General features: G+C 38.6%; 1 protein-coding gene across 23 annotated transcripts in view; it reads right to left on the minus strand.

Moving 5' to 3' along the window:
* The window catches only part of ABLIM1 (actin binding LIM protein 1), a 190112-nt gene that overhangs the window by 10139 nt on the left and 166730 nt on the right, over positions 1-13243 (minus strand). For 9 of the 23 annotated variants that reach the window (XM_084525604.1, XM_084525593.1, XM_084525602.1 and 6 more), the window contains 8 exons: positions 12384-12488; positions 10282-10329; positions 7807-7953; positions 5515-5609; positions 5296-5383; positions 3777-3838; positions 3375-3435; positions 82-2643 (listed from right to left, as the gene is read on the minus strand). In XM_084525604.1, coding sequence (XP_084381730.1) covers positions 2606-2643; positions 3375-3435; positions 3777-3838; positions 5296-5383; positions 5515-5609; positions 7807-7953; positions 10282-10329; positions 12384-12488 — 644 coding nt within the window. In that variant the 3' untranslated portion in view covers positions 82-2605. Of the gene's footprint in view, positions 1-81; positions 2644-3374; positions 3436-3776; positions 3839-5295; positions 5384-5514; positions 5610-7806; positions 7954-10281; positions 10330-12383; positions 12489-13243 lie in introns of those variants that run through there. The other 14 variants (XM_084525596.1, XM_084525590.1, XM_084525591.1 and 11 more) reach the window with 7 other exon arrangements.

The raw sequence follows: 13243 nt of genomic DNA on the forward strand, positions 1-13243 counted from the left end.
TCCAGTGAATCACTTGGTAAGATTTGGTCTTTCTAAAGTTTACTGATTTTTACTTCCCAGGAGTTTCATGCTGACTTTGAGTTGTTTTTTTTTTTTGTTTTTTTGTTTGTTTGTTTTCACCCGATCAAGCTTAAATTAGCATTGAATCATTGACATGAATACAATTGCTGTCAATTAGCTCCAGGTCTGGTATAACCTTCTCGAATGTCAACAGAAAGTGACCTATTATCTCACAAAAATTCCCACAAATTTTATCGCTAGTAATATGACAGAATTTGTTACCCAAAACAACTTTCCAAATAATTGGGTGCATCAAGAGAAGTGGTGGCTGTAAGAATTGCTATTGCACTGAAAGAGAAATTATTTGGAATAAAAAGCAGTATCTCAGAAGTTGGGGATGTCCCCAGGGTCTTATTTATATAATATATAAAAACACTAGTTAATGTACATTGCACTAGGGTCTCAGCTTATAAAGCTAAAGTTATTGCCTTGTACAATTTGTCTGGAGGTCACTTGGAAGCACAAGTAGTAATCTGGTTTGCAAAAAGAGTTCCTCACTTAACTGCATAAATGCTGATCCTTGTAACTTTGGCAAAATCATGATTTCTCAGAAGGTTCACTAGCAACAGAGAAAGTTGCAAGACTTAAAACACAGCCCTGGTTGAAGCCTCTCCATTGTTTATGTTCATTTTTGATTCAGACATCTCTAGACATAGCAGCAAAAGCACTTTAATTTATAACTTAACTCACATTCAGTTGATGTTGCCTTTTTTCCCAACAAAAAATAAATTTATTATATAGGGAATTCAACACTATTCAAGGTGTCAGGCTAATGGTGCTGACAGCTAAAGATAGATCCCAAAAGACACATAGATATCTAGCTTCCAATTCCAAACTGAGATCCATGTCTTTTATTAAACCAAGGTAGCCTCAACCACATGTGAGCCACAGTATTGTGTCACTTTTCAAACTTAACAGATCTGAGACTTTGCAGTCAAGTTTGGCTACTATTTTGGCTACTGACAGCTTGACAGTGAACTAGCTTTTGAGCGCTTTCAGTAGCTTCATTTTGTCTCTGGAAAAGCCTCCTTTATCCAAAAAGGGCACTTTGGCTGCCCTCAGCCTGAGTACTGACACCTAAAACAGGCAAAGTCCAGAACAAAGGGAGAGGTTTAGCACATAAGGAGAAGGGACTGAGGTGAGGCAAAGAAAAACAAGAGGACTAAGACATTTCCCATATTTTATCTGCATTTCACAGTCAAATCTTCATTGCCCTGAAGGAAAGTGAATAACATCTGCACTTGCCTTTGGCTCCAACATGTTAGGCATAGATACTCCTCTGTCCATTCTCATTCCAGGGACATGACCATCCGGAAGGGACTGCATCAGATACAGGTATACATCAGACACGTAGGTTACACACACAGAGGGTAAAGGCACTCAAGCAGTGGTGAAAACAAAGGTGAATTTGCACTGAGACTTCCTTTAAGTCTTAATGCTGACTCTTACCACACAGGACATTGCTACAGCTACCATTTATTACTCTTCTGAGGCATCCTTCCACCCTCTCTGCCACCACATTTTCTGTCACTAAGGCTGGCGATAGCTGCCCACTGAGACTAAATACAGCCCAGCCCAGGTGGACCTGGGGTCTCTGAAAGAACAGTAGGCCCTTCCCAGCCCCAATGATCAGTTAAGGCTCTTTGGAACAAATATGCAGGAGCATTAATTTAGATCCCACCCAACAGCATACATAAGCACTCTTACACTTCTGGACTGTCCTTTCTGTCATTTACTGTATCAGCCAAGGTATTTTTTTGTCTCTACAATGGGAAATTTTGACTATGAACACAAGTGGGGATAGGGTTCTGGCAAAAGGGTGCTATTTTGACACAGGTACTGTTCCTACTAAAATTACATTTTGAGCATAATACACAGAGAACTCTCTTCTCTTCCCATAATCTTATTTTCTTTCTAATCATTGTGGTTTTGATACAGTAGTAAAAAAAAATATATCCAAACAATTAAACCCCTTCTTAAATTATCACTTCATTTTGTGTTTGTGCTGAGGAACCAGCCAGACAAACTTCTGGAAAAAAATCCTACAGATAGGATTTGGGGTAAAAGGGCTGATTCCTGTAAGTACATATCTTATTAGTTCATCTGTGACAGCAGCACTGCAGAAAGCTATTGATCAGCCATCTTGTCTGGAGAGTATATTTCAGGGAAAAAATAAGGATTTCAAGGCTCTTGGTATGGAAGAAAATTGCCTCCAGAAGAGAATTTCTGTCTCTGGGGCTGATACTAGAGAGGCTGGAAATAAATCTGCCCTCAGCCATCCAAAGAGAGCTACTGCAGATAACTTGTACTTCAACAGACAATGGGTTTAACAGAACAAGTCACAGAACTGGTCAGAGCCTTCTTAACCCAGTTCTGGGGAGGTACAAGGAGGAACCTGAGGTTGTGCCTGTTTTTTATTGATAAGAGTCTACATTGGTGATTATGCTTAAACATGCAGGTAAATCAAAGCTAATGTCTTAAGAACCCCTTTCCTGTAGCAGAAATTCAGACTTCAACAAGAAAGTAGATGCTTTTAATTCCGTTGTCAGTTGATTGACGAGAATCCATACTCTACCTGGAAATCTGAAAAGCAAGAGAGAAATTTCATCTGCTGTAGAGTGTGGAAGAGGAGGAATCGGTCACAATTTACCAGATAATCCTAGTGTCTTGTGATCTGCCTGATCTTTTCAAAATCTCACCTGATGCAGGAAACCTCCCTACTTTTGAAGAATGAAGAATAAAACACTCCAAACAGTGGGATCCTCAGTCAGTAAAATCAAGTCATTTTGGAAATACTGAGACACACAGAACCATAATCAGGTTCTCACCCCCAAGCTCAAACTGTTTCAAAACATTAAGTCTCATAAAGTTCCATAACTTTCATAAATACTACATCTATCTTAAAGTCTCAACGAATATCATGAGTAGCAACTGGGATTAGAAGCTATTATCCTCCTTACTTCACTGCAGCACACTCTGACTGTGCAGTGGATGACAATTTTCAGAACAGAACACGGTAGCAGAACTCAGTACAAATTCCAATTAATTACAGATTACCTGCTTTCCATGTATACCAGTGCTAAAGCAGTCTCTTGGCATAAAAAGGGGCAGATCTACATAGCAGATTTAGCAAAATAAACCCAAAACTTTTAACTCTAACTCTGCAAGTACATGCTAACTGTCAGGTTTACCAGAGAAATGTACGCAGCAAATACAATGCTACCACATCTACAATGTAAAATAGCAGAAATGATCAAAGATCATAATACATTCCCTGTAATGAAGTGGCATGTAAAAAGGCCCCTGAGTCTTACCTCTAACACCACCACTCACATCCCCGTAACTGTTGTACTGACCAAAATCTGTAGACACCGGCTGTAACAGGAAAAGAGGGACATGCACATAAATTCCCAGTTCATGACCTCACCAGTGGGGTGGAGTATGGGGAGTAACAAATTGTTTAAAGCCTATTGTTCCTCAATTTTCATAAGCTTTCTTGCATTTTTAACACTGAAGTTTGTTGGGAGGGAAATTAGGTTTTGACTTCAGATGTTCTATAAGAACATCTTTAAGAACACTATAAGAACGTCTTGTAAGATGTTCTTAAGATGTTTCATAAGAAAGCTTGATCAAACTGAAAATCCACTACATTTAATAGGAAAATACCATAGATTATTAAAGCCACCTTTTGCTTCTCAGAATCACCACCTTCTTACCCTGTGAAGTCCATTTTTTCCATAGCCAGGAAGAGAAGAGGTTTTGGAGGCTGAAGAATGGGCTGTCGAAGGAGGAAGAAAAAAATCATTTTACTGAAAAAAATCCCATGAAAACTCAAAACCATGAACATTTGAGAAATCCACTAGCAGAAAAAAACACAGAAGCACTGAATGTATACATAACCAGCTGAGATATACTGACTTTAAGAAGGTAACATCTCAGCCCCAAACTCATCACAACCTTCCATACATTCAGTAAGTTAGACGTAGCATTATCATGTCATGGTGCCAGGCTCAAAATCAAAGTGGTCTCCACTGAGCTGAATGTAATGCTCAAGGATTAGACAAGAGAGTAAAATAAATTTTTAGACCTTAGATGAAATATTGACATGTATCTTTAATAATTGCTTTAGTTAATGCAGCCCTTTCAGACAAGATTCTTCATATAAGAATGATTTTTTTTTTTTTTAATGTTATTTTTATCACAGAAGGACAGGGGCATGGAACTTGAAGCATTCTTGTTGCTAGCAATAAGCAGCTTTGGGAGAAGTACCATCGACTCCACAAAAAGCAACTAATGACTGCATCGATTATCACTGTGAAGAGAGATGAACACATCTCCAATAAAGTAGTCCTCCAACCTGTGCTATCATTAATAAAAAAATCATAAGCTCTGAAGTGACCAAGTAGACTCTGGACCTGTAAACATTAAAAGTATTGAGGGAGAACTACAGACTTTCTCTCCTAAACCATAAGTAGATGCAACACACGTATACAACAGGGAACACTAAGAAATCTTAGTTTGCTTGGCAGCAGTCATTTTGTCCCTTCTTGGCTTGAAGTCTAGTTGCTGTGCTACAACAACCTGTGGATGAAGAGTGAAATAAAACCCCAAAAGCTCATCTCTGGACATCTGTGGTAGCCACTAATGTATATCAAAGTGTGCAAAAAGGCCAAAAGCTGATGTTTATTTCATTTTTTTTTTTCTCTGCAACACAATACACCCAATCAAATGTCAGCCACTGCTGAAATACTACCTGTGTTTAGAACATGCAGCTCCACTAGTAAATGTTGCTGACTTTCTGTCCCTGAGGAGAGACTAAAAGGTGATTGCAACCACCAATTTAAGTAAAATGTGTTATTGTAATTTAATACATGTAAGCCAGTTATCAGCATGTGTGTGAGGTAACAGTTACTGAAGCTCATTCCTTAACTATTTTAGGAAATTTCTCTCCCCAAAATAGCCTCAGAATTCTCAGGCTTGCATTTCTTCTAGTTTTAAAAAAAAATAATAGTCAAAAGAACACAACAACAACAAAAAACACGAACAATCCCCCCCTCCCCCACCCAACTGCCTTCAACAAAACTAGCTAATGTATTAGCCCACTCTTTTCATGGGAGAACACCACATATCAAGCAGTCTTCCAGTGGTCTCTCTTCTGGGAAACCACTGAATATGTGCCTTTGGGGTGTTCATTATTCACTGTTCATTGGTAGCTTCAATGCCTATGTGAATTACCTGGAGAATCGTAACGACTGGCAGAAAGGGATGACCTCTCCTTTTCCATCTCTTCTTTCAGTATCAATTGTCCAAGACCAGAGTTAAGCTAAAAATGGCAATTAAAAAAATAAATGAATGAAATAAAGCTAGTTGAGGTACAAAAAATTGCTTATGGAAAGAAAAGGAGCATTTTTTGTATGGTGTTCAGAAACAGTATGAAGACAAGGTTATAATAACCTTCATGAGCTGCTCCTCTTGCAGTTGCCGGCGTCTCTGTAGCTCCTCATCATCTTCCTCTCTTCCACTTGACCTGCGTCTCATGTCAGCTCCTGCTTCCATAAAACCACAGTACAGAGAGCTTTGTGTATCCATTCTACTGCAGCTTGAAATTTCAGTGCTAGTTCAATGTATTCATCATTTTGATTTACTGAATAAACAAAGCAATGTTTTCTTGCAGACTCAAGTTATTCAAAATTTGCCCTTCATAAAACTCACTCAGATAGCCTGTCCTATGGCTAACAGTTTCTCATAAAATTAACAAGAAGTTAAACTACACATGGGCTCCCAGCCAAGCAACGGTCCTGAATAAAAAACTGAAGAATTAAAGTAATAAGGAAAGGAGCTCAGATTACTAGTTCTGGAAACATGGGGTTTAGTGTACCTGCAAGTGTACCAGCAGTTAAAAAAAAGTCTGATTTACATTTATACTTATCTAGACTCAGAAAAGTGAATTTCACATAACATTTCAAGTGGAAAATTACATTTCATAAATCTCCTGAATAAACTCTCATAGTTAGAATGACTATAACATAATTTCTAGTATAAAATAAAGTAAATTAATTAATCCTTTGGATAAAGCTAAAATGAATTTAGACCGCTTCTACACAGGTTTTCCGCATTTTAGTTTCTTGATTTTTATTGGTTAATCTTTATCGTCTTGAATAGTCATAAAAAATGGTCTAATTTCCAGTTTGGATGCTAGGACACTAAAATGAATACACAGAGTACAACACTTCTGTATGCATTTAGCCAACTGTATTTTATTCTGCACAGACTATTTCCTCATACAGCTATTCACCAATACAGACTCAGTGTTTTATTTGAACGAAGACTCCATTTTGCTACTAAAGTCTCTGAAGGTTTACATCAATTGAATGTTTCGTACAGCACTACTAAATTGATGCTAACATGGAGACAAAAAGTTATCAAAAAATTATATCTTTGTATTCAATTTATTTATTATTTTGTTTGGTGTCTCAGGCTTTTGCAAGACTTCAGTACAATAGCTGCATGACTTATTTTTTGACTGCTGAGCTCAGTCTAGCTCTGTAACTAAAATACCACACTCAGAAAATCAGGTAACAAGCCTAAAAAACTAGGGCTTGTGAGTTTGTTTTTCAGTGCTTAATGTCTTTTTATTTCTGAATAAAATACATCCATGAGCACATTTTTATCTGTATAAACAGTCATGTTTAGTTTCTCGGATGTAACAAAGTCACCTGAGAGTCAATGTACGAAGCAGTTTTACTGGAAAAACTGTAATTAAAGTTATCATCCACAGCCAGGAGAGTGAGCCGAGAGCCAAAATTTCCAACAAAGCCTCTCCCTCTGACACACAGCATAATAATGCTGTAGTTATGACAAGCACCATCAGGAGAGGTTCAATGTAGATGTTAGCACTGTGACTGTAATGTTGTAACGTTACAATCCTATATAAAGGACATTTTCAAACAATTGCCACTGCATATGCAGCCCCTTTGACTGGTAATCAAGCTCTCCCACATTATGTCACCTCTCACAGCAGTTCTATGAAAATCCCGTTGTGAGAATAACCGTACCTTCCTTCTCAGAAAGGAGGTTATGAGATAGGCAAGACCTTCACTGTTTCTGACTTGACTTCATAAATCAGCCAGGCTAGATAACTTTTGTACTGTGTTACATGAGGGTCAACAAAATCAAATGAAAAAAATACATTAAAAAAAAAGTTTAAAAATGATCATATGTGCATGATTTAAAGAAAAGTGAATAAGGTGCCTGCAACGTGACAACAAAGAAGAAAAATACACAGTCTATAGAAACAGTAAATCTGAAAAAAATAGGACTGTTTTAGTCTATTAACTGCTCCACTGCGGTGCTTGCACGGAAACAGTCATGTGGCTGGAAGCAATGACACTTTGTGTGGAATATTTGCCATTAGCTTAGGGCAAAAGCTTAAATAGACAATAACTGAAAGAAGTCAGGCTTGTGTGATACATCATACTGTTATTATGTTACTGTATGGGAATTCACATCAGTTGTCTACAGTTAGTATCTGTGTGATCAGTTCAAATGTCCTTTTGCAAGGACACTCCTCCTTACTCACTCCTATTCAACAGCTATAAATACCCAGACATCTGGAGGTCTCACCAGAAGAACTCCAGTTTGTGGAGAACACCTGGATTGGAAACAACCCTCCCTACCTGTTTTTGCACCTACTTTACTTATCAGTACCTCTTAGTCTACATCACTTACATCATTTCTTTAGCATACCTATGGCTGCAAGGGAGGGAGGACCTGGCCAGTGGTCCGTCTCAATCTTTGGTATCTCGTTGGGTGCTGGTGCGTGAGCTGCTGGGAACTTGGAGGACTTGATGATATCCTCGGAGGACTTGCTCTGTGCTGCCAAAGCAGCTGCATCTAGATGGCAATCAGGGAACTTAGCTATGTAGTTATCTTTATCAATATAAATCTCTTCCATATTTTGGCAAAATTTTATACTTTACAAGAAGGCCATTTTCAAAACTATGCATTTTCATGTTTTGCCTTTCTAATTGTAACTGGAAGCAACATAATGATTTCCTCTTGCCAACAGATTGGAATCAAGTCTTCTCATCCCGCATCCCTACCCCCAAATAACCCCAAGTCAGCTTGGGATTTCAATAGGGTTTCAGAGCATTAGAATGATAGGCAAGAGTGAGAAAATTTAAGCCAACAGTATTTGCCAATATCTCCTAAGGACAGCTGATTAATAATGAAGATGAAACCAGATTTATGCACTGGTTTGTCTTCCCTCTAGGGTAAGAAAACAAGTAGTTGAGAAAGACAGCATTAATTTTAATTGTACTGATGCTAATTATTTCCTATGTTTCTGTGACAAGCTGCAAAACAAACATAAAAAAAATCTGAAACAAATATGTTTATTTAACCACTGTATCCTTTCTGCTGCATGTACTTGCTTATTAGCATGCAGTAGCAGTAAAAAAGAGATGCAAATTTATTTATTAACTACTAAACTCCATTTAGATCAACTTGGCAGGGAAAGGCACTTGCAAAGAAATGAACCTCACCATTAACATATCTTAGCAGTGGCACATGCATTTAAGATTCTGGCCTAAGCCAAAGTCACTTAAAAGCATGTGAGGATGTGCATTATGGATTTCACTTCTTGATGTTAAATATATATATACATATATATATACACACATATATACACACACACACACACACACATATATATATATATATATATATATATATATAAAATCAATAGGATTTAGTTTGCATTTAAAACATTCTTAACTACCTCTTATCCATGAACTGTTAGTCCAAATCACCTTTCTCTTATATGAAGCTAATATATCAGAAGAAATAATTCTGGATTTTTTCCCCCCTTTTTCTTTTTAAAGGGAAAGATATCTGTTATAAAAATGAAGCACGTTGTTACTCACCCAACCCACTCAGAGTAGTTTAGGAAAATCAGTATTAGATATCATTGGGAATTCTTAAAATTTTATGATTGGGAAACTAAGCATAATTACAGGTATGGAGAAATCTGGTCAGAGTTTACAAAAGCATGACTTCAAACAGTACTTACGTATTAGAATTGGTGATGTCAGTGGTTAAACATTCACATGTTAATGGGAGATGAGGAGATACATTAAAACCATAAAAATAAACAAAAGTAATGTTAAGACTTCTAAAATGAGCACATGATTTGAAAACTTAAAAAAGAAAGAGGAAAGAAACCTGATGTAAAACTTCAGCAGTTTACAATGCTCATTCCTGGCTACAGAATGGATTTCCTGGGCTTTCTTAATCATCTCAGCTCAACAGCTCTCAGTCAACTGTTCATCTGAACCCTGTAGTACTGCTGATTTGCTACTTAAATAAGTTTCATTGGGCAAAGGGTCTGCAAAGGGATGCAGAGTCTTTAAAAAGTAGAGTCATCTGTCTTTCACCACATCACATAGAAATCTCCTATTTAAAGTTTTCTGTTCACTGCAGAAGGGAATAGAAAACACATTCAAGGTCTCTCACTCTGCAATGTTACCGAACAGCAAGGCAGTTGGCTTCTGCCATCACTGTTATTGCAGACTTGCTAAAAAAACATCTACTCTGAAAAGATAAGAGTACTAATGCTGTTGTCCAATTCAAAATCCAAACACTGGAACAGCAAATACACTGCACTACCAGAGCTGTTTCCTAGGGCTTGAGAATCAAATGAGTACTGTCAAGGACAAGTTGCCTATATTATTTTCAGTATTTAAAGATTCCTGTTTGAAGCCACAGTACATTTGGAGTTCCAGTCTGATAGTAACATCCCCATCACTGCTGTTGAAATAAATTGTACTTTGTCTGTTTAAAATAAACATAATCCATGAAGTTCCTGTCAGAAAACAGACTGTTGTTAATACATTTTTCCACCACCAAAACCTGTATTCTGAAAATATGAAATTAAAGAAGTAAAATACAGAAAGCCATCGCAACATTATAAAGACAGCAAAATCCCAGTTAATGGCAATTTTGCCATTAATATCAATGTAGCCAAGATTTAAGCCATATGATCCAAATGAAACAACATGCGTTAAAACATAATCACTCAGCAGGACATGCAATAAAAGCTGTTTCAGGCTTGGACTACTGATTTTTTTATGCTTGCAGCATAAACACTGAATACTTCTCACTATCCTGCATGCATTTCAATTGACAATTGAGATCTGAAACAAAAAGAGAAAAATCATTTACCATGTTGTTTGTAGATTGGAGGTTTTCTGTAAATGTTGACACCTTGATCTGTGAAATTGAGAAAGAGAAAAATGTTGATACGAGAACTACTTCAGTTATAGTTGAAGTTAACCCCAACACTAAAACAGCAGACAGACCAAATCAAGGATGTAACACAAGAAAAAGCCAGTATTACACAGAATCAGATTATTTGAAGAAAAGAAAACATAAGAACAAGTGACAAGTCAAAGACATGTGGTATGAAGTCCTTTGGAACTGATTCTGTAACATGTGGATGCATCCAAATCATGACCAATTTACTTCAAATATTCAGAAGATTATCAGTGTCACAGACATTAGGAAATGCAAACAAGCAAGAGAGTTCCATGGTGAAGATACAAGCTATTTGGGGAAACTACCCCAAATAACTTCTTGTGGAAAATTGTGCTTCTGTCATAACAGCTCAATTTTCTTTCCAGCTGACTGGCTGGATTGAGAAGAGGATAATGCAGCAAGCCTACAATTCACTTTAAAACCCAGAGAACAAAATAGCTGCCTCACACACTCTTTTGAACAGTCAACAGCTAGATTTCACTGAGTCAGTGCTAAGGGATACACTGCTAATCCTCAAACCACAAGGATAGACTTTTTAAAATATATATTTATTTTTTATTTAAGGACCACCACATTGCACATTGCAATGTAAATCAGGAAAAAACACTTCCTGGAACCCTAATGGAGTAAATCTACTGCATGTCTAAAGATAAAATATTGTTGCAAACAGTGATCCAAGACAGAAACTACATTGTTCTAAAGTACCCACCCACCTCAAACCAACACTTCATGTATTACAAATACAAGATCCCATTAAAGTGCTACAAATACACAGATCCCATTAAAGTGTTACAGGAGACAACCTCTGGCATTAAGGAAAACCAAGTAGAAATCTACCAAAATTAAGGTAAAACTTACTCTACGGAACCCTTCCTTGGCTAAGTAGGCCAATTCCTTGCACACAAAGACACTGCGGTATTTCATTCGTGTTCATGATCTGTTAGGGCTACTTGAACAGCAAATGGGTATAGCTATTAAAGGGCAGTCACGCAGTACTTTTGTGCAAGCCTGAGCTAGAAAGTCGTAAGGGGGCTGTGAAAACGGCTCCTGGGGGGCTGCTCTGTGCCAGGTGAGCAGGACAGCTCTCCCACCACACTGGGGACTGTTTACTTGGCTGGGTAAGTCATGCAAAGGCACTTTAACTTGCACAAGTAAAAGCAGACAGGTTAGGTTAGGCAGTAAAAACAGCCCACCTGGGCCATGCCAGGTCATACTGTCTGAAAGGAAGCTCACATCAGTGGTTCATCTGCCTGGTCTGAGGCCAGGAGGCCCAGCAGTAACCTCTGCAGTGCAAAGGGACACTAGATGGAAGGGGACCTGAAGAATAACTGGATATAAGGCTGTCAGCTAGCACTGATGCAGTCAGACAGCGTGTGTCCACAATCCTAGGGACACACATCCTTTCCTATCAAACTGCAAGACAGGTGATCTCAGAGGCTGCAGCTCACATCTAAACAGATATTGCCCTTTATGGAGAGTGCATCCTGATGCACATGTCCTTGCAGATCTGCAGGGCTCTGTGAGGACACCATGCCACTGCACAAAATAAGTGAAATATCATCATTTGGTTAAAATAAAATAATAATAAAAAAAGGAACAATAAACTGGTTCAAGACTGAACCAAGTCCCAACCATGACTATACATATAATGGCTCACTGGTCACTGGGAACCGCAACCAACTCCTCCAAACTTAGCAGAATGATGCTGGTGCAACTGAAAGATCAAGCACTACATAGCTTACATCCAGCTCACGGGCCACTAGCAGACCCTGAAAAACATAGTATTCTAACAGTGAAACATCTGACCAACAGAACAGAGAAAAAACACCAGAAACCCCCAGTTTCTGAAGGCACTGCTCCTCCCAGGAAGCCAAGGAGCAGGCAGTCCCAAACCCTGCGTGCGCACACCATGGCAAACAGCGTGAAACAATGGAGACAAGACAGGAGTTACAAAGGCTACATTCTACACTGTGACAGGACACCGAGACACATACAGTGCCAGCTCCTACCTGGAACATGGAAATGTTTAGGGGCCTGAGCGTAAGTTGGAGTGAGAGGGCGGCTGTCTGGCCGATAGGGGACAGGGGAGTTCCGACCGCTGGACGGCTCATTGCCTCCAATGAAAGAATGGAGAAAACAAAATGAGAAGAGGGAGAGCAACAAACAAAATAAGATAAAATAAATTAAAAAAAGCAAGCCCAATCAAACCCAAACAAAATTGGTGGAATCAAAACCTCCAGGGAGAAATGTTTGAACCAAAAATATAAACACAAACAATAACAAGGTCTGGTAGCCCTGGTGACTTTTTTTTTTTCCTCATTTTCCTGCAGAAACAAAGATTTGTGTTCAGGCTGGAGTTGAGGTTTTAGCAGCTCACACTCATTCTGACGGCATGCAGGCAGGAGCTGTGTGCTGGCAGCTGGTGATTAGATGGGCGATGTGGAGAAGAAGAATGGAAGGTTACTTGGCAATGGTTTAACATGGCTATTGACATTTGGAGTTAAAAGTTGCAGGCACAGAGCACAGTAATTGATACGCAAACCCAAAATGAAACCAACTCCCAAGCAGGGAGAAGCAGATGCTGGCAGTTACTACAGTTCCCTAAACCAGAAGCGCAGAGAAGCTAGAGATGGAAAATAGCCGTTAGGTCACTTGGCCAATATCAAAATGCATACCTGCTCCTTACACACTCTTTCATTGGTTTATTCTTCCAATAGGAAGTTTTTGATATGGCAAAATAATTTGTAGAGCAATGCAGCCCACCTGATGGCTGAGCCCTCATCACTGGTGCCACCCCAGGTCTCTGTCAATGCCATGTCTGGCTCCAGTGACAATACTTCATGACTGCTGATTTAGCAAACCTGAATCT

The sequence above is a fragment of the Aythya ferina genome (genome assembly GCF_964211825.1).
Source record: "Aythya ferina genome assembly, chromosome: 7".
Classification (NCBI taxonomy): domain Eukaryota; kingdom Metazoa; phylum Chordata; class Aves; order Anseriformes; family Anatidae; genus Aythya; species Aythya ferina.